The following is a 24,225-nucleotide window of genomic DNA, read 5'->3' on the forward strand; positions in this document are numbered from 1 at the left end:
GACTGACGTGGGGAAGGCAACAGGGAAGAAGCTTCACAACAGTCACTGCTCGCGTTGCACCTACTACTTGCCCTTGCAGAGGATTTATTTATTTGATTTATTAAAACCTAGTAATAAAATAAAAGTTTGGATTTGGCGGGCAGATTTGTCCATGTGCTTTTTCCATTTGGACGAAAAATGGAGGGCGAGGGCGAGGGCCACCCCAGACAGAGGCAGAGCAGAGCAAGCCAGCTAGCAGTAGCGCTTAGGCCTTGTTTAGTTCTAAAATATTTTGTAAAATCGACACTGTAGCTTTTTCGTTTGTATTTGATAAATATTGTCCAATCATTGACTAACTAGGCTCAAAAGATTCGTCTCGTCAATTTCGACCAAACTGTGCAATTAGTTTTTATTTTTGTCTATATTTAATACTTCATGCATGTGTCTAAATATTCGATGTGATGGAAAATCTGAAAAATTTTGCAAAATTTTTTGGAAACTAAACAAGGCCTCACCATAGCAACCAACCACCGCTAGCGCTAGGACTCTAGTACCCGCCCCCGGCCCCGCATGAGTGTTTTATAAATAAAAGGCAGGCACCTTGGCACTTGGTGCGGGGCCAATAATAAAAGGCTGCGCCTGCGCTGCGGCTGCCCAAGCCCAACAAACAAGCTCCGCCATGGCGATGCCGCCTTCGCCTTCGCCGCGGGTGCGGGTGCTATCCAGGCGCACCGTCAAGCCGCCGCCGGGCTCCCCGCGCCAACGCATCCCGCTCACCACCTGGGACGTCTCCTTCCTCTCCGCCGACTACATCCAGAAGGGCCTCCTCTACGCCACACCGCCCTTCCCCACGCCCCACCTCCTCCACCACCTCGAGGCCGCGCTCGCCCACGCGCTCCACTCCTACTACCCCGTCGCCGGACGCTTCACCACGGACCAGCACCACGACGCCGACGGCAACGTCCGAGGCTGCTCCGTCTCCATCGACTGCCACGGCCAGGGCGTCGACGTCTTCCACGCCGTCGCCGACGGCGTCTCCATCGCCGACGTCATCCCGCCTGACGCCGACGTTCCGCTCCTCGTCCAGTCCCTTTTCCCCCTCGACGGCGCGGTCAACCACGACGGCCACCACCTCCCGCTCTTCGTCGTCCAGGTCACCGACCTCACCGACGGCGTCTTCCTCGGCTTCGCCTACAACCACGCGCTCTCCGACGGCACCGCCTTATGGAAATTCATCAACGTATGGGCGGCCATCGCGCGCGACGCCAGCCTCTCTCAGTCTCAGTCTCAGTCTCAGTCTGTCTCCCCCTCGGACTCGGACTCGGAGCACGCTCCACCTCCGCCGCCCTTGCTGGAGCGCTGGTCCCCCGACGGCGACGGCGACGGCCTCACGACGCCGCCGCCGGTCGTCCTCCCGTATCCAGACCTCACGGGCCTCATCCAGAGGCTGTCCCCGCCGCCGCTGCGCGAGCGCATGCTGCAGTTCTCGGCCCACAACCTGGAGGCGCTCAAGGAGCGGGCGCGGCAGGAGCTCCTGGCCGCCGGGGACGCGGCCGGCGCGGCCGCCGTCACCAAGTTCCAGGCTCTGTCCTCTCTGGTGTGGCGCTGCGTCACCCGCGCGCGCCGCCTGCCGCCCCACCAAACAACCTTTTGCCGCGCCGCCATCAACAACCGCACGCGCCTCCGCCCGCAGCTTCCGCCCGAGTACTTCGGCAACACCATCTACGCCATCGCCACGGAGGCCGTCACCGCCGCGGATCTGCTCCAGCGCGGCCACGGCTGGGCGACGGCGGCCGTGGGCCGCGCGGTGGCCGCGCACACGGACGCCGACATCCGGGCGCGCGTCCACGCGTGGATGGCCAACCCCGTGCTCTACAACCTCAGGTACTTCGATCCCAACGGCGTCATGATGGGCAGCTCGCCGCGCTTCGACATGTACGGATGCGATTTCGGCTGGGGCGCGCCGCTGGCGGCGCGCAGCGGCAAGGCCAACAAGTCCGACGGCAAGGCATCGCTGTACCCGGGGCAGGATGGCGGCGGAAGCATCGCCGCGGAGCTGGTGCTCACGCCGGAGCACATGGCGCTGCTGGAACAGGACGACGAGTTCTGGGCGGCCGTTTCGCCGGACAAGCAGCCTTGTCCGCCGCCGGGGAAGAATTGAACGCCAGCCGCCCACCCCCATCCCCATCATGCAAAAGTCAAGACAGAGCAAAAGGATTTGAATTGAATTTTCTTTCCTCGTTAGTTAACGTGTTTGCTCATTAAGGACTATATTCTCATGTCCTCATAATAAAGAAAAACTATTGAAATAAATACTCTCTCCAAAGAATCAATTTCTAAGAATCTATGTCTGTCAAACTTTTATAAATTTACTTAATTTTATAGAAAAAATTAACAATAAAATACACATTATATAAAAATATATTCGTATGATGAATCTAATGATATTAATTTGATATAAATCTTAACATTTTTTTTAGAAATTTAGTCAAAGTTTAAAAAGTTTGACTCAAGACAACTCTAGAAATTGATTCTTTCATAGACTCAGGGAGTAAGTTTGTTTCCCAGCCATGTATCGTTTTCTTGTGTGGAGAGCATGAGCAAAAGAAACAAAAAGGAGGGAAATCAGACGATTCTAAGAGTTTGATTTCAAAAAGAAATATAGTCTAATTTACCCTTAAACTATCAACCAATCTAATTTATCTCTCTCTTGGCTAATATGGTGCTACATCAGTAAAATTTGCTTAGAACGCAAAAAAAAGAAAGTTAAGGGGGAATGTTCCAAAAACCTATTTTATAGATGACGAGGGAGATCAGACGATCGTGAAAATTAAAGGGTCCAAACGACCTTTTCATTCGTATTATGCTTTTTGTGACTGTGTGAGTAACGAGTTGATGACACTATAAACTTTGGGTCGAAGTTTACAAAAACCCCTTGCCTGTCTGTTAGGCCCCAAGTTTTTAGCTAATTCTTACCATACGGAGTTGGTCTAACTTGCACAGTCGGCCCACTTCACATCTCCCCCATCTCTTGCCCTAACCGATTCCTTTATGATTTCCTTTCCACGAAAGGGGGTATATATTGGGACAATGGAGAGTTTTTTTTTCTTTTATTTTAGAATTTTGGGAACATTCTAACAACGGAGATCTTTCACAGGTCAAATTATGCCTAAGACTTATTCTAAAAGAAATTATTATATTGAACCTATTTGTATTAAGAATACATATATAGCAAAAAAAAAGGACGAGCGTAGTGATTCCTATATCTAAATAAGAGGAGAGCATATGAAAAATATATAACCGATTCTTTTGTTGCCACAGGTAGATTATGGTATAAATTCTTAACAATTATCACTCACCTGGATTGCCTGCCGCTGCCGCCTCCCGCAGACAGCGGGGCCCACCTGATCACCTACTCCCGCTCCCGCTCCCGCAAGAGATCATCGGATGCGGATCCATATCAACCACAGTTGACAGCAGCTCCAGCCGCCATGACCATGACCATGCCATCCCCGTCGCCGCTGCGCGTGCTGTCCAGGCGCACCGTCACGCCGCCGCCCCGCCCGCGCCACCGAATCCCGCTCACCACCTGGGACGTCTCCATGCTCTCCGCCGACTACATCCAGAAGGGCCTCCTCTACTCCAGACCGCCATTCCGTCTGCTCGACCACCTCGAGGCCGCGCTCGCCCAGGCACTCGTCTCCTATTACCCCGTCGCCGGCCGCTTCGCCACGGACCAGCACCGCGACGCCGACGGCAACGTCGTTGGCTGCTCCGTCTCCATCGACTGCGACGGCCAGGGCGTCGACGTCATCCACGCCGTCGCCGACGGCGTCTCCATCGCCGACGTCATCCCTGCCGACGCCGACGTCCCGCGCCTCGTGCGTTCTTTCTTCCCCCTCGACGGCGCCGTCAACCACGACGGCCACCACCTACCTCTCTTCGTCGTCCAGGTCACCGACCTCACCGACGGTGTCTTCCTCGCCTTCGTCTACAACCACGTGCTCTCCGATGGCACTGCCTTCTGGCACTTCCTCAACGCCTGGGCGGGCATTGCGCGCGGCCGCAGCCTCTCTGTCTCCCCTCCTCCGCCCTTGTTGGAGCGCTGGTCGCCCGAGGCCGACGGGCTGACGCCGCGGCCGCCCCCACCGCCACCGGTCGTGCTTCCCTATCCCGACCTCACGGGGTTCATCGAGAGGCTTTCCCCGCCGCCGCTGCGCGAGCGGATGCTGCACTTCTCGGCGGAGTCCCTGGAGGCGCTCAAGGACCGGGCGCGGCAGGAGCTCCTGGCGGCCGGCGACGTGGCTGGCGCGGCCGCCGTGACCAAATTCCAGGCTCTGTCCTCGCTGGTGTGGCGCTGCTTCACCCGCGCGCGGCGCCTGCCGCCCCACCAAACAACCTTTTGCCGAGCCGCCATCAACAACCGCACGCGCCTCCGCCCGCAGCTGCCGGCCGAGTACTTCGGCAACACCATCTACGCCATCTCCACGGAGGCGGTGAGCGCGGGGGATCTGCTGGCGCGCGGCCACGGGTGGGCGACGGCGGCCGTGGGGCGCGCGGTGGCGGCGCACACGGACGCCGACATCCGGGCGCGCGTGGCGGCGTGGATGGCCAAGCCCGTCGTGTACACGCTCAGGTACTTCGACCCCAACGGCGTCATGATGGGCAGCTCGCCGCGGTTCGAAATGTACGGCTGCGACTTCGGCTGGGGGCCGCCGCTGGCACCGCGCAGCGGCAGGGCCAACAAGTTCGACGGGAAGGCGTCGCTGTACCCGGGGCGGGAGGGCGGCGGCAGCATCGACGCGGAGGTGGTGCTGACGCCGGAGCACATGGCGCTGCTGGAGCAGGACGACGAGTTCTGGGCGGCCGTTTCGCCGGACAAACCTTGACTGCCCATGGCCGATCAATGTCAGACAGACAGACAGACAGACAGACAGACAGACAGCAAAAGGATGTTGATGCGTTTGGTTAAGGATTAATCCTCTGATAAACGAATCGAAATAAATATGAGAGAGAGAGAGAGGGCAGGCCGGGGTACTCTTTCCAGCGAAAATGTTTGTTGAGGGAAATGAACGAAATGGATGGATGTTGATGCGCACTGCAGAAAGATTGCATCGCGCGGCAAGCTTTTGATTGTGCTTCTGATTTCTGAAGATGATGCTGCCCCTGGTGTTTGAAATTGAATGCAACCTACCAGATGTGTGTTGACAGTGGCAGGTGATCTTCTGCTGAGTGCCTCATTGACAGGTATAGGATAACCTGCTTGAAATCAAAGGAGACATGGAACGTCTGTCCATTGCCTCATCAATTCTGAAAGGCCTTCAGACTTCCAGTAGAAGTTTTTACTCTATTTTAGCAGTGACCAATGTAAACCAAAAAAAAAAAAGTATAGTCTGTTTAGCAGAGAGGATCGCTGGTAAAAGATTTGCACACTCAGAATAATTGTTTTTACTTAGCAAGTAACCCTTTAAGCTTATAAATGAAGATGTGTTTGGCAAAAACTCTTCAGAAGTACTGTTTTTAATTTAAGTTTAAAGGAATGACAAATAGTACAGATTCTCAATGAAAACTGAGATATTTCCACAAAGTTATGAATGTCAAGATCAATGCCTGGGGCTAGGAACTTTTATTCCAAATAGTGGCTCCCAAATTCTCTACGGAAAGAGCAGTGGTAGGGTCCACAGTCGACACCACTGAAAGATCAATATCCATCTCTATTTAACATACTATACATGCAACAATAGCGCAAGCAGTGAACTCTAAACCTTAAATTTGTCCTTTTATATTAGTAGACTACTAGTAGTTGGGGACATATTAATTGGACGAAATGAGTTGGTCACCAAAGGCGCAATTGGTGCATCTCAAAGTCCAACCTGGTTTGGTTCCTTTGGATGTTCCCAGCAAACACAAATGATTTTCAGCACAATTTGATGGACATGGTTCTACGGAGTAAAAATGTTACACCAAAACTGAAAACTCTTTAGACTGAAGTTTTTCCTATGATTTCTGATTGCAAACTTTTAACTGCTTTAGCGCACTTATTTATTTGGAAATTCACTGATCGCACCAGACTAACCATGTTGAGACTGAGAGCCCATACTCATATTTCGATTGGAGCATCTGCTGGCCAAGAACTGTAATTAACCTCGGACTTGCATCTCTCTTTTCCTTTTCGACAAAAAGAGAGCACGAAAGCAGGTTTCTGAATTTTGGTCAGATTTCTTCGATGTTGTAAATTACAATTATGCAAAGAACATGTACATCAATTCTTTGCATGACCAAGATCCCAATTTCACCACTGCACATTAACATACCAGAAGGGAAATAAGCACAAAAGTTCTAAACTGTACAGTTTGGCTAAATTTCTTCAGTTCAGTTCACCTTTTTACAGCAACCAACCAAAATCAAGCACAACTATGAGCAGCAACGGTTCCCTCCCCCCCACATCTTTATCTCTAAAGTGTGAAGGGGGTGCGACAAGCAAGCTCCCAGCTCCAGTTCTAAGCTCACTCGCTCGCTTCAGCTTCCGCTTCCGGGGGCGACATCTGTTGCGACTAAAACCAATAGACGTGCCATGCCACACCAGACCACAAAATTCAGCGCTAACCATCAACCTTCCTCGCTTTTTATACAATTTGGGGGTGGATACTCTCTAGACAGTTAGATTTATATATATGGCCATTCCGATCCTGTTTGCTCTCATCACTGATGTCACAAACTCCCACCGATATCGGTGGAGCTCTCTCCTGTCTTCTCATTCTGGTTCTTGTCTTCTTCATTGTCAAGGCAATCATCTTCCAGAGGCATGTGGATGCATATGCCATTGATTGGAAATGCTTCCTGGATTTCATTCATGACGACAATGGCATTACTAACACACTTACACTATCTCTTTAACTTTTTTTGGTAAAGAACAAGGAGGGGACCGCAGATTGTTTACCTGATTCACAGAGTCCTGGCCATTGGGATTAAAAAGAATGGGGCGGCACCTCTTATCCTCATTCATCAAACTTGAATTTTGAAAATGTGATATCAGTGCAGACCGTCCTTGAATTCTAGCATAAGCCAGCGAGGCTACTTTCTCGCTGTTGAACTTCTCCCATTTCTTACCATTAAAAGCCTGCAGGTTATAGGTGTACATCCGTAAATACATATTTCAAGCTGTTCAAAGTTTTTTTGAACTTAACAAGCTGTTCAGAGAAATTATACTACTTCTATGCCGATTAACTCAGCTGGACAGGGAACAAGTTCTTAACTCTACAAGTGACTATTGCAAACAGAGGACAAAGGCCAAGAAAGAAAATTACCTGGTAAAAGGATATAATGTGCACAGGTGATATCATGTTAATGAATGCATATCCGACATTGCATTTGTTCTGCATAAGCACAATAATACAGCATAAGTAAATTAAATAGCTGTGGACTATAAAATACAGGCCCCAAAATTAAAAAGAACAGCTCAAATTGGTTTTGAGTCTAGTACCTTGAAATCAATTGGCAGGTAGAAGAAGTCATAAGTTCCTTTATGAAACTCATCAATTGCAGCCAGGAGCATCTTAGATGTATATCTGTTAGATTCAGGGAAAAGAAAACCAAATGAATACAACTGACAACCGGCTAGCATAAGGTCCAAATGAAAACATAATTTGGAAATGCATACTTGTTCGGGATGTTCTTAATCATCAATGTTGTCCGAGTATCATCACTTCTGCGAATCTTCTCCAAGTCAAGCTGATACTGCCTCTTGCTATCAGCTTGCAGCACACTACTGTCAACTCGGCGGTTACGGGCACGGTCAATGGAGTTGTCAAGTCCGAATGTACCAGGCCCATGGTATGGAGGATTAGTGTAAAAAGCCTGTCCCAATCTCGGTGACAATATCGGTCTGAAGTTAGTAGAGCTGTTATCTGTCAGACTTCCAATTAGAGAAGAACCAGGATTCACAGAAGCACGACCAGCCATGCCCAGCATGAGGGCTCCCCCATTTCGGCCAGTACCAACATTACCCATGTTCCCAAACCTGACTTGCTTCATAAAAGATGTCTCTGGCGATTCAGGTAAGAAGCCAAAATGGCTCTCGAATGGAGCACCTGAAGGGGCAGAGCCAACATGATGATGGTGCTGATCTGAAGAACCAAATAATGAAGCCTGACGGCTACTGTACAAGAATCCTTGGCCCTGAGTGCGACTGCTGGATGACAATGCAGGTCCAATTGCTGGTGGACGCCAAATAGGGGATTTTGAATGTTCTGAATATGGCTTTGGACTGCCCCAGAGAAACTGGGGCCCTGATAAAGTCCCAGGACTAGAACTCATGTATTCACTGTTGTGATCTTGGTATGAGTGGGAGTGCTGAAATGCAGCTCCCTGGGACTGGTTACCATTTGAGAAGACTTGATCATATTTAGACCAATTGCTATCCTTGCCAATAGGAGCAATCTTTGGAGCATTTGAAATCAGTGAAGGCATTCCGATAGGGCTCATTCCATTTCCTGTTGGAGATCTTGTGAAAGCTTGCAGCATATTGTTATCTGTTGGACTACTATAGGCCCATGCCCCTGCCACAAGGATTAGAAAAACAAAAGTAATTTTTATATACAGGGGGATTGACTCCAAAATACATGGGGACAGCATTATACAAAAACTAGTTCCAACAGTACCTGGAGGAGAGTTAGCAACAGGTGAACCAACATGAGAATGTCTGTAGCTTCTGGGCTCCTCTTGGTCCAAATCATGACCAAGCTGCTGCATGAAGCTATATCAGAAGAAAACAAGAAAAATGCATCAAGTCAGTAAACTACATTAGAAAAATTCAATTTATTCAAGTAATGAAGTACTTCACATGTAGTAAAAGTAAGTGGAACAGCATGCTGGTGCAAAACCCAATTTCAGACATGAAAATTCACTCAAATTGTATCATTCATGCACTGATGAAACATGCATTAAAATGACTCAGGAAGAGCAGCAAAGAAACAGAAATCTTAAATTGCAAGTGAATTATCCAAAATGAACCCAGCTGCCAGCCAGCACTGCACTATACATCTAACTTGCAAGCTTATCAGAAGTAGTAACTTTATAAGCCTCTAGAGTATCATCATGAGAATGTAGTACCCAGAATCACAGCAAAATGACAGTTCCAACAAAAAATATTATTCAGAAAATATTGGTGAGAAAGTGTAACATGCAAACAAGCAAATAGTCTCAAAAACTAACTCAAAATCATACTTTCTGCGTGTTCCACCAGGACGACTTGGTTCCAACTTGATCCGCTTTCCAGCTATCTCACTTTTATTCAGTGACCGAAGTGCAGCCTCTGCTGCTCTTACATCATAGAACTCTATAAACTTATGATGTTTCTTGTTTGGTGTCTCTCTTATCTGCAGATAGAAACCAAAGCACCGTCAGCACAAATAGGGAAGGAGGATCAAAAGCAGAATGAAGGGAAACAATACTTTGCATGCTAACCTCCTTTACTTCCCCATATGCCCCAAAAATCTGGCGAACCTCTTCATTAGAAACTGATGGATCCAAGTTAAAAATAACAAGAGTTCCCTGGTTTAAATCTTTGTCAGATGGATTCTCCTGCAAAATAAACTCAACAATCAGTCCAAGAAGTGCTTTTGTTGGTGTCTGAAAAATAAAAGCAAAACAACAAACGAACCTTTGGGATGGAAAAATGAATGTCCAGCTTTCTTCTCCTCAGAGGTTTGTTCTGCAATGCTCGCATTGCATTCCGTGCAGCTCTGATATCGAAATAAGAAATCATTACAAAGCCCCTGTGCTTTGTTGCAGTGTAAAGGGTCCGGATGTCCCCATATTGCTGAAATAACAATAGACCACAATGAGGTTCAACTTTCAGCAGCAGAGACATTGAATGTGAGAATGGCACGACTGTGAGCTTATATTATACGTATAACATAATACATGAAGGTGTCAAAATTATAAATGCTATGCATATATTTACAATCACTGCAGTTAATACCTCAAACAAAGATCGCAGCTCGGAGTCCTCGACATTACTATTGATGTTCCTTACAAACAAGGTCCTGGAAGGGTGCTCTCCAAATGGATGCTCCCCAGCCACAGTTCCTACTGTGCTTGGGACACCAAAAGGGTTGATGCCATTGCCTCTAGCCCCGTCAACAATACTTGAATTTGCAAAACCAACTGTGATGCTCTCCACAGGGTCAATGTCCAGCTCCATGCCCCCTCCATTGCCAAAGACATCAAACTCCTCCAATTCCTCTGTGGTATTTGTCTGCCCAACAGGCTCAGTCTCATCTGTGATCCCCGCGAAAAACTCATCTTCATCAGGCAACAAGTCATCTATCTGTCGAAGATCAAAATCAAACTTGTAGTCCTTCTCATCAGGATCATCAGCAAGCAATTTCATTTTGGCCGAAGTGTCATCCATTGATGGGGTACCATGAGCAGAATCAGAAAAGATCACTGAAAGAAATGGCAGGAAATATCATCAGGAACTCATTAAAATGGTAGATTTGTGAGGTTTCTGATGCATCGGATTTTAGATAAATTGACAGAAAAAACAGAGGCATGACTACATAACAATTTGTAGGAATTAATTGCCCTATATCATCTACTCCCTCTCACGTATTTAATTTGCATAACTACTATTCCCTGGCATCCATTGGTCAATTTCTCATAGCCAGAAAATCGTGTTTCACCATGAACAAAAGATACTCAATGGAAGTTTGTCATGCAGAGCATGTAAAGCATATGGCTAGAAACTTAGTATGGTTCAAGTGCATTATTACATTATATGGAGATGGGAAGCAGAACACATACACTTTTCGTGAGAAAGAACCGGCAGTGAGCTTGAGAAGAGGCTTGTATCACCAAAACCAGCACGAGCATTGAGCAGTGGTGGCAAAGGGCCCCTCCACGGGTTGTTATTTGCGGCCATCTGTCGTGACTTTGAGGCGGCAGGCACCGCGAGACCTGATACAATCTTATAAAGTTAAAGCAATTGCATTGAGAAATACACAGGAAGAAGACATCAAGCAGGAAGGTGGAATGTCTGATAGTTGCGGAATATGACCTGGTGGATTGAAATGATCTGAAGATCGATCCATTACAGCATTCGCATCAGGTGGCAGATACCTGCAGGAGCAAACAAAAAGGGTTGAGCATATCATCATCTGTCATTTACTCACTTGGGTTGGGGTCATGAGCAGAAGAGTGAAGTTTATGGCAAAAACAGATTATTTTTTTTTAGGGGCGGGGTGGGCCAAGGAGTTGATTCTGCAACTGGTGGACACGGCAATCTCTGTGAACAATAAGGTGGGTTGTTGCAATCTGTTGGTTAGAACGAAGTTTGATCCATCTAAGGTGAAGGGGGGTATATATTAAAAAAAAGGCTTTATTACTATTATTATTATTATTTTGTTTAGCGCACGGGATAGTCAAACATGCAAGGTGGTCTTGAAAGAAAGGAATTGGATAGACGCAACCGCAACAAAGTTTGACCCAGAAATAGCGATGAGGAAGACGGAAGCAATCGCATCTCCAATCCAATCTGTCGACCATGCAAGGTCCGGTGGGGTGCGATGAATCTAGACGCGACGCGGGCAGGCAGGCGTACGGAAGTGAAAGGATGAACGGAGTAGTGGCAAGGGAGTGAAGGATTACGAGCGGAGGGGGGGAGCGAGGGGATTAGGAGTAGAACCGAGGAGGACGAACAGTGGTACAGGTAGGTGGAGTAGTCACTGAAGCTGGCAAGGAAGGAAGGATTTGCGTCCGTTGTTCCTTGGTTGGGTTGAGGGAGAATAGGGAATCGGCAGCAATCTCTCCCACTCATCATCATGTTCATCATCCGTCACTGGGTGATCACCAGAACAGAACGGGGGAAAAAAAAAAGAGAAGATTTTGGAACCGAAAAGGGAGGGCAGATAACTCACCAGACCAGAGAGCAGGCGGAGGCGGAACCCTAACACTGGAAGTGAGAGAAATCGAAATATCTCCCTCTTGGAGGCGGCGGCGGACTGCGAGATGCGGCGGCGGCGGCGGACGAGGGAGAGGCGCGGCGGCGGGCCGAAATCAATCGCTCTTGCGGCCGCCGATTGTGTCTCTCTTTTCCTTCCTTCCTTGCCCAGTCTAGTTTTGTGGTAACACAAGAGGACTCTCGGACTAGGGAGTTCCTCTTATTTTTATATATAAACAAGACGAGACGACCGACGAGACACAAGGAACGCAAGCACCGGAAACGAAAGGGGGAGGCTCTTCCTCTCCTCTTCTCTCCCTCCACGGCACCTGCCTATAGTCCAGTTTCTAATCCAGTTTATTTATGATGGTCTATGTTATATATATATATATATATGATGATGAGTATAGAAGGGAGGGAGATGACAGATCAGATGAGGCCAAGAAATAAGATATTTAAAAATAAAAACAATAATATTATAAGTCGATCGACTGATTATCTCTGAGTGAAGTGAAACCACCAAAAAGGCAAGAGAAAAAGAAATCTATAGTGGTGGATAGCGACAGCCAGCTATGATTGATGATTGGTGTGAGCCTGGACGAGGGGGCGCCCGCGTTTTCATCCTCTCCTCTTCTCATCATCCTCACGTGCGCCTTCCACCTCCTCTGCTGCTCGATGAGCATGACACGTGGGTCCCGCGTCAGACGGAGCCTCACGTGTCAGTGAGGGTACCGGTGTCCCGCTCCGTCGAACGGAAAGACCTGGTGGACAAGTGGAGGGCCCACGCGCGCAGCCAAAGCTAAGTGGGTCACGCCTGTCAGTGACGCCGACGTCATCTAATCTAATCTGTCCTCCTACTACCCCTATCTATCTATAGCTGGATTGGAGTGGCGGCTGGCGTCCGCGACTCAGGCCTTTTTAAACGGGCCTTGTTTAGTTCCGAAGAAATTTCGGATTTCGGTACCGTAGCACTTTCGTTCGTTTGTGACAAAAATATTATCTAATTATGGACTAACTAGAATCAAAAGATTCGTCTCGTGATTTTCAGCTAAACTGTGTAATTGGTTTTTGATTTCGTCTATATTTAATGCTTCATGCATGTGCCGCAAGATTCGATGTGACGGGGAATCTTGAAAACTTTTTGCTTTTTGGATGAACTAAACAAGGCCCTTGTTTAGTTGTTAAATTTTTTTGGATTTTGACACTGCATCATTTTTGTTTGTATTTGATAATTATTGTTCAACTATAGACTAATTAGACTCAAAAGATTCATCTACAGACGAACTGTGCAATTAGTTATTTTTAATCTATATTTTAATGCTTTATACATGCGTTTAAAGATTCGATGTGATGAAGAATCTTAAAAAATTTTGGGAACTAAACAAGGACTTAGTTGAGATGAAAAGTTTTTTTTTGGTACTGTAGCACTTTCTTGTTATTTCGTGATTATTGTTCAATCATGGACTAACTAATCTCAAAAGAGTTATTTTGCAAATTATAAAGAAACTGTACAATTAGTTATTTTTTATCTATATTTTATGTTTCATGTATTTGCCGTAAGATTTGATGTGACGGAGAATCTTAAAAACTTTTTGGGTGAACTAAACAAGGCCTTAGTTACACCTAAAATCCAAAAAAAAATTAAGATTTCGTTACATCAAACCTTGCAGCATATGCATAGAGCATTAAAGATAGACAGAAATAAAAACTAATCACACAGTTTGCCTGTAAATCGTGAGACGAATTTTTAAATCTAATTAATTTATGTTTAGATACTAATTATCAAATACAAACAAAATGTACAGCTGAAAACTTTTCACCAGGACTAAACAAGGCCTCACCAAGAATATAATGCCGCTTCGGGAGTGGTGGGTGATGTGAAGCCTACTCCCGGGCCATATGCATTTCAAATTTATGTTATCATAGTTGTGCTACTCTCTGTTTTAAATTATAAGTTATTTTAATTTCTTTATATACATAATTTTTATTATATACCTAGATACTATACTATATATATATACGTTTACCTAGATACTATACTATATATACATACGTTTGTAAAACTGTGTACCTAGAAGAAATGAAACGATTTATAATTTGTACCGGAGGAGTATCATCTATTTATTGCTTCTTATTACAACTTCTCTAAAGAAACACTATAGCTCCAAAGAAAAAGAAAACATTATGCGTCTCGAACAAAAAAAGCTAGTTGGTTGATTTAGAACACACATATCTCATCTCCATCTTACCCCAAACACTGGGAACTAAGGTCTTGTTTGTCTCCGGTACTGATTGTTACTTTGAGCTTTCATAATCCCTTGTAGAAATAAAGAACTAACTTTTCATCTCAAATTCCATAATTCGGTTCTTTTACATTCTACAATCCCACAACCTACTAAACATGTCTTTTTGCACTATGGTGTACAAACTTATCCATGGTGTCGTTTCAGACATAATGTGTTGCTTCATTTTTTTTCCTCCCACCAAAGGGCATCTTCATTCAACGTGCCTTTTCCACTATGTGACTTATGTCTTTTGGCAGAGTTATAGCAAATCCAAGGGTTGCGCATGTCTTGTGGATGCAAGAAATTGTGACACCTTGATACAAATATGGTGAAATTTTGGTAAATATAGCTCCGCCCCAAGGCAACTACCTCCCCCAAACCTAGCAGCAACGCCTCACTAAGCTCTCTACTAGATTATCATCGACCAACTATCATGGGTGGTTGTCACTTTTTTCGTCTCTACAAAATGTTGACCTGTATTAATGTTATGGTTCTTATTCCCTTTGTTTCATCAATTCGTACGAGTGAAGCACTATAAGTAACCAAATTACCTTGTATCTTAAAAAAATTAATTAGCTTCACATGATATACATTTTTGTTACACAGAAATTATATCATTAAATTCTTTTTTTTTCTTGAATACGCACGGGTGTGCATATCATTGTATTAAAAGATAAAGAGTTTATAATACAAGAGTGCTTATGCATCTGTTAGTTTTCTCTTAGCGCTACTTTTTTAAAGGCAACAATCCTAGGTTCATGTTGAAACCTTGCCACATTAGGTCTGCGGCGGTGCTGCCAGGCTTACATTCACATTTGAAATCTAATATCATCATCCTTTGATTGCTATAAAAATTATAGCATAGAAGAGATTAAGGGTTCGTTTGGCACAGTTCTAGCTCCTAAGATCTCTGTTTGATCTATAGTTTGTAGACTAATAAAATGCTTTACTTTTTTAAGTAATCTAAAATATAAATAAAATTAGATCATGTAAATGCACTTAACTTGTCTGCAACCCTGGATCCAGGATTTTCTAGAACTATAGGTAACTGGTTCTATGAAACCTACAAATTTCTTGGAGCTAGAGCTCTGCAGGGCCTAAGAAATTATGTTTAAATGGCGTTGCTATGATGATACACAAATTGTAATTACTCCTATTACACAATGCAAGCACAACAACAACAACAACAACAACAACAATAATAATAATAACAATAACAACAACAACAACAATGATAACAACAACAACAACAACAACAACAACAACAACAACAACAAGAAGAAGAAGGAGAAGAAGAAGAAGAAGAAGAAGAAGAAGAAGAAGAAGAAGAAGAAGAATAATAATAATAATAATAATAATAATAATAATAATAATAATAATAATAATAATAATAATAATAATAATAATAATAACAATAATAATAATAACAATAATAATAATAACAATAATAACAATAATAATAATAATAACAATAATAATAATAATAATAATAATAATAATAATAATAATAATAATAATAATAATAATAATAATAATAATAATAATAATAATAATAATAATAATAATAATAATAATAGTAGTAGTAGTAGTAGTAGTAGTAGTAGTAGTAGTAGTAGTAGTAGTAGTAGTAGTAGTAGTAGTAGTAGTAGTAGTAGTAGTAGTAGTAGTAGTAGTAGTAGTAGTAGTAGTAGTAGTAGTAGTAGTAGTAGTAGTAGTAATAATAATAATAATAATAATAATAATAATAATAATAATAATAATAATAATAATAATAATAATAATAATAATAATAATAATAATAATAATAATAATAATAATAATAATAATAATAATAATAATAATAATAATAATAATAATAATAATAATAATAATAATAATAACTGTCTTGATTTAGTCAGCCATTGTTGGACGATTACATATTGATCTATTCTCAGGAAAGAGGAAGCCAGTGTAAATTTCTGGTGACTTATTGCACCTGGCTCTCTACATCCTGTATTTCTACATCTGGCTGTCTAGCATGATAGTAGATTGCTTAACCAATTGACTAACTCACTAATTGTTTTCTCGCTATCCAATCCAATCACTCCCTGATACGTCACAACACTAACTTGCATTGGGTTGCTCGAACCGTGCCAACTCTGATCACTCATATCTCCTATCTTGCTTTGCAAGAATCTATAAATCACATTGCATTGTGTGCATAATACTACAAGCATATACTGTATGTACAACTCTCAAAATCTTTTTGGATTTTGACACGGTAGCACTTTCGTTAATATTTGACAAACATTGTCTAATCATGGACTAACTAGGCTTAAAAGATTTATCTCGCGATTTACAGGTAAAACTATGTAATTAGTTATTTTTTATCTATATTTAATACTCCATGCATGTGTCACAAGATTCGATGTGATGAAGAATATTGTAAACTTTTGGGTTTTTGAGTTCATCTAAACAGGCCCTTAGTTAAGACTCAGTAAGGGCTTAAAAGTTACTCCTGTGTTTTGAATGCCAAATAGGAAGAAACTAATTAAATATGGGTAACATAATACTTTCTCTATTTTTTTAAGTGTCACATTTGGTTTGTCCAAAATCAAACTTGTGTATTTTTTACCATTAAATTCAAAAAAAAAATATAGTTTCATGTCATGAGATTTATATTTTTAGATTTATTATGAGAAATACTGTTATAGTATATAATTCATATATTGTTAAATTATAATGATTTTTAAAAATTGTTGATCAAAGATTGCAATGTTTGACTTAGGACAAAACAAATGTGACACAAAGTGACGACAATTAGTGGTTAGAGCCCATTAACTCTTATTAGCTTGTTATTATGATTAACATTATCACTGTTCGTCTTAACTACTAGTGATCAGAGTTGGCAAGCAACCAATGCAAGTTAGCTTATTATGATATATATTAACCTTTAACCTATATGTAAGTTTAACACTTCAGTTTCGGTATTCTTCTTCCCCCTGGAAAACGCATTTAGAAATATTGCTAGGTCTCTCTCCCTCTCCTAACATTTGCCGGCGCTGCTGAAACTCAAAGTCACCTCAAACAGTAATACCGGATAGAATTGGGATTATGTTGACAGACCACCAGCGGTCTGTCTGAGTCACAGTTCCAAACCTGCAATATATTTCTATCCATCGATGCGACACGACAATTTGCTCGCCTCACAAATCTGTTCCTACTACTTTGGTCATTTATTTAGTATTATCGGTCCAGTCAAGTTTATTTATGTGCTAGTTTGCTTGATCGTGCAGTACAGGACAGGGTTGCCAATCAGCAATCCAATCAGAGGATAAATCCCCCCAACAACCAACACATGGCCCACACCACTAGCGTACCACAATCAGCCGCCTGTCCCTGCCTGCTAAAAGCTTCAGAAACCGACAGCAGGAGACACTTGAAGCAAAGCTCCAGAAACCAACAGCCATGCATTTGTGATTTGCCTGCCTGCTCCCATTCATTAAGCTGCTAAATATCACACACACACACACACACACACACACACACACACACACACACATATATATATATATATATATATATATATATATATATATATATATATATATATATATATGTGTGTGTGTGTCTCTCTGAGGTTTTTTTCACTTAAACCCTCCTATCTGGATACACGGGTTAGATTTAAACCCACAGGTGGAGGGGTTTAAGTGAAAAAAATTTCAGACGTTAGATCTAGATCCTGTGGCCTTAATTGGTGGTGTCATATTGACTCGTACATTGCATCATCAACATTACTGCATCTAGGAGCCAAAGCATGTATGTAACTGACGCATCAAATAGTCCTTTATACACATGTATGTAATCTGTCATTTATTCCCATGCTATTGCTGCAAATTGCTTGCTTCTGTACGTTATGGTTATGCACACTGGTGACAGTAGTACATTCTACAGACTGCAGAGCTAGCATTACAGCTGAGTACCCAAGACAAGAGCCAGCTGAGCAGAGTTTGTAATGTATGTTTCCTTGTGCCTCTCTCGTTCGACGAAGATTTATTCTACCTTGTACTTGTACACAACACAGCTTATAAACTAGCGGAGCACATAGTAGTATACACAAGCGAAGCGAGGATCGGAGGCTGCTGCAGTAAGCCAGCTAGCTACTCTTTCTCATCCGTGCCAGCAGCAGGCTCGATGGTCGCCACTCCACCGTTGTCATGTGAAAAGTGGGACTTCAATCCAATCCAGCACTGGTAGTAATCGAGATCTCGACACGGGGAATCCAGAGCCCATCGACACACGCGAGGGATAAGCGAAGACTCAAACATGAAGGCCAACGTTCCACTGAGCCTGAATGGCTCGTTGGCACCAGCACGGCTGATTGTTGCCTCATATGTCTTGGTGTCTGGCCCATGTGGTGTCATGCAGCTGTGAAGACTGGCACCTCCAGGAAGAAAACCATCGGCCTTAGCCTGCAAAAATTCACACTATCTTTGTTATGCATCGTCCTTGAGAAGGCTGTTGTTCTTCATGATTCCTGTGTTGCATTCCAAATGCCAGATAGACAAAGACAGACATTCATCTGGCTCCTCTTACCTCATATATCCCATAAATGAGGCCCATGAATTCGCTCATGCAGTTGCGGTGGTAGTACGGAGGCCGGAATGTATTTTCAGCAACCAGCCATCTAGGTGGGAATATTACAAAATCAAGCAACGCGACGCCAGGCTTATCAGTTGGCGCAGTTAGAACTGCAAGCAAATCATACGAGGCACAGAATGGTTAGTGGGTAGGCCTGAAGATGCAGTGAATTCCACACAAAAATGAATCCTACCGTGAAAATCAGTTACCTGTGTTTACCGATGGGTCGCCATGGTCAAAGAGGACGGTGTTGAATGGACAGAACTTACTCAGATCATACTGAAAGGAAACACAATGGAGTCACCAAAAAAGAGCAGACACATTTTAATGACAAGTGCAAAGGACACAAGAGGTGCTAACTTAGAATTTGAGCTACAATGGATACCTTGTAAGGGACATAATTCCCATGCCATGCGACCACATTGAATGGAGAAAAATCCTGCGTGGCAGTGAACAGCTCACCGCCATACTTCTGCACTATTGTGTATCCAGGGTGGTGGTCCTGCTCAAACCATGCTGTCGGGGAAAGGAAATCCCTCGGTGAAGCCAAACCATTAGCACCTGCACACAGAGCCAGAGTTAGGTATACTCTTTTGGATTCTCGGTGTGAGAGAATTGGAAAAGGGAAGCCATAAAAAAAAAGAAAGGCATGGGCACTATTACCTACCAATTGGGCCAAGATCAGGGAGCTGAAAATGGGTGCCGAAGATCTCAGAGACATAGCCACGCGAGGGGCCATCCGGCAAGTCAACAGCAAAGCGGAAACCTTGAGGAATCACGACGATCTCGCCGGGTGAAACGAGCAGCTTTCCGCACTCAGTTGTGATCAATAGCCCTGGGCTTGTGTGATGGCAAAAGAAGATGATAGATAGTGAACAAGTGGTTTATTATCATTTACACAGAGAAAGAGAAGGTAAGCGCTGCTGAATAGACATTGCACCAAATATGCTTATGACCCTCTCGGCAACAGTGACGGGGCAACCATTTGCTTTTGGCTTTGAAATCGTGGAGATAATAAAGGCAGACACAGGATGGAGTGGCACAGGTGGAAAACTGAAAGCGACGCAAACAGCATTTAATCTGTTTTGGGGCGAGCAACAGAAGCATTTGATTGTGATGTGATTACTAGTCTAGTGAAGTAGTGGTAGTTGAATTGTCCGGTGACAAAAGACTATTAGTATATATGTGAAATTTGAGGGAAATAAAAGAATATATGTAGCTGAAGTGTTAGCTGACAGACACTAGGGGAGAAGAGGTTCAGAAGAATGCAATGAAATCCTTGGTGGTGGTGGTGGTGAGTGACAGAAGAGGAAGAAGAACTTACTTCCTTGCTGGGGAACAATGAGGAAGTCACCGTCGGCATTGCAGAAGGCGCATCCATCCATGGACTTGTTAGCAGCATACCTACGTTATTACGTACATGATGGGTTGGGAGGGATTCAGTGAACAACTATAACTAGTTGCTGGTACTGTATGTAAGATAGTACTAAGCAGGAGCAGCAGGACATGTGGATGGCGTATCCGTGTCGGAGGCAAGAGCTGCCGGCGCCGCAGACGGTGTAGAGCCCGTCGATGAAGTCGAGGTCCGGGTGGAGGGGCACGTCGGCGGGTCTCCAGCGCAGCTGCGTGGGCGTGGCGACGGTGGTGGCCCGGTGGAACTCGCCGACGAGGCGCTCGTTGGTGGGGTTCCGCGGGTAGAAGGGCTCGTGGGTCACCGATGGCTTGATCCGGTACAGCCACCTGCAGCGGAAGCAAGAGGAAAATGAATCCGATCCCGATCCGCATCCTCGTCCTCATCCCCCTCCCCATCCCCCTCCCCATCCCCATCCCCATCCCCGTCCCCACGGGGAGCTTGTGTGATTGATTGCCTAGAGAATTGGGATGGAATGGAATGGCATGGCAGAGACAGACAGAGACGTACGTGCGGAGGTTCCGGGCGCGCGGGGTGGTGAAGGAGGTGCCGGAGAGCTGCTCGGCGTAGAGTCCCAGCGGGCACACCAGCGGGCTGTTCTGCCCCACGGGGAGCGACCCCGGCACCGCCTCCGACGAGAAGCTGTTGCCCAGCCCCGAGAGGTAGCGCAGCTCCGGCGGCGCAGGAGCAGGAGCAGGAGGTGGCTGCTGCTCCTCCATGGCCATTGCCGATGGCGACGACGCCCAGGCTCAGGCCAACAGCACGTCAGCAAGCAGAGCAGAGCAGAGCAGCCTACTCTACTCGGAGACGGCACGGCAGTGCATGTTTATCCACTTGCGGACCGTCCGATCAGGGAAGCAGCGACCCAGATCCATTTCCTTTTCCTCAGCTGAGCAGCTGCTTCCTTTTTTCGTCAAAATATTACACATCCTGAGCCTGACAGCATCTGACCCAAATTTGCATTGCTGCATCTGCCACACTTGAAATGCAGGCAGCTCTTCTTCACAGCAAACATCACAGGTTACGTTTACTGAAGATTTACACAACACACTCGTGACAAAAGAGTCCATTCAGATTCAGTTGGAAATACAGCTGCTCTCTGCTCTGGAAACACCTTCCAAACTCTTTTGCCTCGATCATGTCACGAGGCTAACCTACCCCATGCCACTTCTGTAAATGAACTGAACCTCACCAAACTCAACTGCAGTAAGTGGCTTCGTTGACTCTACCATGCCTGCCTTGTGCTACTATACATTGCATTGGCAACTTGACCAGCCTGATCGAGAACACCGAGTGGAGTGCCTCTCCAAGAATCCCACAGCACAGCCGGTATGCATGCAGTTTCTTTCTTCAGCTTCAGGGAGCACAGGAGCCATTAGCAGCATTGGCATGCATGCATTCCGCTTCCTTCTCTATGAACCAAAGCTCACACAAAGTAACCCAGAGTAACCAAACAAGCCCCCCCACCTAACATGCACCAAATCGCCTTTGGAAGGGATTCATGGGTTTCACAGGGCACCGCATTTTGCTCATACACTTTGCATATATACATACATGGGATTTCATGCTACACACACCCATGCATGAAATGCATCCGTAGCCAACCCAAAGCGGCCTGGATTTCTCATCCTCATACAAGTATACAGCAACACAAGCCATGAGGGGTTTCCAGCTGCTACTCATGCTGGCACTGCTTGCCGGGGAGTTGCACTGCGCAAGAACAGCAGCAGCAACACCAGCAGCAGCAGATGCACCGGAGACTGCACCAGATCAGTCTCCCGAACCACCACCAGCAGATCAGCAAGCGCCACAGCAGGCGCCTGGGCCAACACCTCCTCCACCACCTCCACCTCCACGACGGCCACATCGACGACCACCAAAGCAGGATCCAGGACCACCGGCAGCACCAAACCAGGATCCAGCACCACCGGATGATCAAGAGGATCCTGCACCGCCAAGGTTGGTTGTGCCACCACAGGACCCTCCAACGCCGGCACCACCCGGAATGATCAACCGCACTTTGGGCTGTACTACACTCCTTGTACTTGGAGACTCAACCGTGGACCCCGGAAACAACAACCATCTGCCCACCACAGCCAGGGCCAATTTCTTGCCCTACGGCTTCAACTTCTACGGACGAAGGCCGACTGGCCGATTTACCAATGGCCGATTAGCCACAGATATGTTAGGTAACAAGAGCCATTTCTTGCTTATGATACTACTCTGCTTTTACAGCATGGGACCGGTAGATGTTGCATGATACTAGAATAAGATCAAGCACATGCATGAATAAAGAACAATCCATGAATAAATCCACATTGCCCTTTCAATGTGATTAATGTTTAGGATACTTAACTGAGAGCTTTGATGTCATGCATGCAGCTGAGAAACTAGGTATATCGAGGATTATTCCAGGTTTTCTTGACCCGAATCTGAGGTTGGCCCAGCTCAGGAGGGGTGTGAGCTTTGCATCAGGCGGCTCCGGATATGACGACAGCACTGCCAACAGAATAGTAAGCCATCATAACATGATTGCACCTGCAATAAGATCCATCTCAACAGAAATGTAAATATCAATGCTACATGATTAAAAAAAAGAGTTGTTACAAAGTTTTAACTGGTAAAACACTATGATAGAATTGATGAAGATTGGAATCAGATTGAGCTATTCAAGCATTATACTGTAGATGGGTAATAGAGCATATATTGATCGCTTATAGGTGTTTAGGTTACGCACACTAGTGCGATGCGAGCAATTTCACTTTGAGTTTCTGAACTACTAACCAGCTAAGCTTCCTACTTATAGAATGTGATGTCATTCTCTGCACAACTGCGCAACCTTTTCCGTTACAAGCTACTCATCCGAACACTGCTTGGACCAAGAAGAGCAGAGCGACTTGTTAACAGGGCTGCCTTTGTGATAAGCTCCGGTACAAATGATTTGCTTTCTGTCTATCTTGCAACAAATCGGTCAAATGCAATTAGTATGGAACTGTATGAGAATCACCTGATAGCACACGTCGCAAATTATACCCAGGTACACATTTCCATTGTCAAACTAGCATTTGGCATATCTGTTATCTGTAATAATTTGTAGCGGCCATAACATATGTCTCAGGCCATGATAATGCTTGGAGGAAGGAGATTTATTTTTGTCGGACTGCCCCCGATGGGTTGCTTGCCAATTGCCCGAACTTTGGTGGGCACAGGATCAGACAGATGTGATGAGACATTGAATCAGCTTGCAACTTCGTTCAACTCAAAGCTGATTCAACTGTTGAATTTCATAAATTTTCAGCACCAGATAAGAACTGCATACATAGACACCTATACTACTATACATTCCGCGACGGTGGATCCTAATGCCTTTGGTATGCAGCAGTTCTCTTTCTTGAATTTAATGTTGTTTATGGTCTGGCTAATCGATTCAATTGCTTGTGTTTCGGGAATGGTAGGCCTAATAGAAGTGTCAAGAGGGTGCTGCGGATCAGGGGTGATTGAAGTTGGGCAAACATGCAGAGGACGAAGAACATGTGGAGACCCTAGCAAGTACCTATACTGGGATGCTGTCCATCCAACGGAGACAATGAACCAAATCATCGCAAATGCGATGATGGATTCCGTTAGAGAACTCTACAGCTAGGCTAAAGTGAAGATGGCCGTGATTCCGAGTCTGGATTTGACATCTTCATCAAAGATGAAGGGAAGGCTAGTTTAATTAGAGTCATGTGTATCCAAATGTACTGGAAGAGAGGTAAGTTATACAGTAATTTGTGTCCAAGGAATGAGAGAGGTGAGAGACTACCAACAGTGTCAAAATTGGTGAGCGGTGTTGACCGATTAGTTGGGTGAGTGATGCCAATCGAACCAGAGGCCACCTCTTGTTTTTTTTCCTGAAACAGCAAAGCAGTGTAGATTGAGGCCAAGTCTTTCATGACCCAAAAAAATAAAAATGCAAACCATCCATTCCATGATAGGGATCAGGGGAT

General features: G+C 44.9%; 5 protein-coding genes across 5 annotated transcripts; 3 read left to right on the plus strand and 2 right to left on the minus strand.

The window, feature by feature from the left end:
- LOC8065357 (uncharacterized acetyltransferase At3g50280) lies at nucleotides 576-2,337 on the plus strand. Its single transcript, XM_002436272.2, has one exon. It carries the CDS (start codon nucleotides 659-661, stop codon nucleotides 2,138-2,140), a length of 1,482 nt encoding a protein of 493 aa, XP_002436317.1. The 5' UTR covers nucleotides 576-658; the 3' UTR covers nucleotides 2,141-2,337.
- Nucleotides 2,526-5,365, plus strand: LOC8065358 (uncharacterized acetyltransferase At3g50280). Its single transcript, XM_021449432.1, has one exon. It carries the CDS (start codon nucleotides 3,471-3,473, stop codon nucleotides 4,866-4,868), a length of 1,398 nt encoding a protein of 465 aa, XP_021305107.1. The 5' UTR covers nucleotides 2,526-3,470; the 3' UTR covers nucleotides 4,869-5,365.
- LOC8065359 (protein MEI2-like 2) lies at nucleotides 6,179-12,265 on the minus strand. The gene is made up of 13 exons (XM_002437616.2): nucleotides 11,898-12,265; nucleotides 11,039-11,100; nucleotides 10,786-10,938; nucleotides 9,962-10,428; nucleotides 9,641-9,799; nucleotides 9,445-9,561; nucleotides 9,205-9,356; nucleotides 8,640-8,734; nucleotides 7,640-8,537; nucleotides 7,463-7,547; nucleotides 7,287-7,355; nucleotides 6,920-7,099; nucleotides 6,179-6,819 (listed from the first exon to the last, which is right to left on the minus strand). The coding sequence occupies exons 2-13, from the start codon at nucleotides 11,070-11,072 to the stop codon at nucleotides 6,691-6,693; spliced, it is 2,538 nt and encodes an 845-aa protein (XP_002437661.2). The 5' UTR covers nucleotides 11,073-11,100; nucleotides 11,898-12,265; the 3' UTR covers nucleotides 6,179-6,690.
- LOC8066857 (homogentisate 1,2-dioxygenase) lies at nucleotides 18,009-21,058 on the minus strand. Its single transcript, XM_002437617.2, has 8 exons — nucleotides 20,747-21,058; nucleotides 20,332-20,565; nucleotides 20,150-20,229; nucleotides 19,493-19,660; nucleotides 19,211-19,386; nucleotides 19,035-19,104; nucleotides 18,781-18,935; nucleotides 18,009-18,656 (listed from the first exon to the last, which is right to left on the minus strand). Exons 1-8 carry the CDS (start codon nucleotides 20,959-20,961, stop codon nucleotides 18,345-18,347), a joined length of 1,410 nt encoding a protein of 469 aa, XP_002437662.1. The 5' UTR covers nucleotides 20,962-21,058; the 3' UTR covers nucleotides 18,009-18,344.
- On the plus strand, nucleotides 21,850-24,212 carry LOC8066858 (GDSL esterase/lipase At5g45950). Its single transcript, XM_002436274.2, has 5 exons — nucleotides 21,850-22,425; nucleotides 22,619-22,749; nucleotides 23,043-23,273; nucleotides 23,355-23,607; nucleotides 23,692-24,212. The coding sequence occupies exons 1-5, from the start codon at nucleotides 21,894-21,896 to the stop codon at nucleotides 23,877-23,879; spliced, it is 1,335 nt and encodes a 444-aa protein (XP_002436319.1). The 5' UTR covers nucleotides 21,850-21,893; the 3' UTR covers nucleotides 23,880-24,212.

The sequence above is a fragment of the Sorghum bicolor genome, chromosome 10 (genome assembly GCF_000003195.3).
Source record: "Sorghum bicolor cultivar BTx623 chromosome 10, Sorghum_bicolor_NCBIv3, whole genome shotgun sequence".
NCBI lineage: Eukaryota > Viridiplantae > Streptophyta > Magnoliopsida > Poales > Poaceae > Sorghum > Sorghum bicolor.

Bases quoted from the DNA above. Each gene is read 5' to 3' on its own strand.
- LOC8066857 (XM_002437617.2), bottom strand. From the start codon at position 20,961: ATGGCCATGGAGGAGCAGCAGCCACCTCCTGCTCCTGCTCCTGCGCCG. The intron at 19,387-19,492 runs GTAGGTAATAGT...CTCTGTGTGCAG, and splicing joins CCCTGATCTTGGCCCAATTG to GTGCTAATGGTTTGGCTTCA. The intron at 18,936-19,034 runs GTAACTGATTTT...ATTTGCTTGCAG, and splicing joins CGACCCATCGGTAAACACAG to TTCTAACTGCGCCAACTGAT.
- LOC8066858 (XM_002436274.2), top strand. From the start codon at position 21,894: ATGAGGGGTTTCCAGCTGCTACTCATGCTGGCACTGCTTGCCGGGGAG. The intron at 22,750-23,042 runs GTAAGCCATCAT...TCCTACTTATAG, and splicing joins ACAGCACTGCCAACAGAATA to AATGTGATGTCATTCTCTGC. The intron at 23,274-23,354 runs GTACACATTTCC...CATATGTCTCAG, and splicing joins ACGTCGCAAATTATACCCAG to GCCATGATAATGCTTGGAGG.
- LOC8065357 (XM_002436272.2), top strand. From the start codon at position 659: ATGGCGATGCCGCCTTCGCCTTCGCCGCGGGTGCGGGTGCTATCCAGG.
- LOC8065359 (XM_002437616.2), bottom strand. From the start codon at position 11,072: ATGGATCGATCTTCAGATCATTTCAATCCACCAG. The intron at 9,800-9,961 runs GTATTAACTGCA...TTGTTATTTCAG, and splicing joins AGCTGCGATCTTTGTTTGAG to CAATATGGGGACATCCGGAC. The intron at 6,820-6,919 runs GTAAACAATCTG...AATGAAATCCAG, and splicing joins GCCAGGACTCTGTGAATCAG to GAAGCATTTCCAATCAATGG.
- LOC8065358 (XM_021449432.1), top strand. From the start codon at position 3,471: ATGACCATGACCATGCCATCCCCGTCGCCGCTGCGCGTGCTGTCCAGG.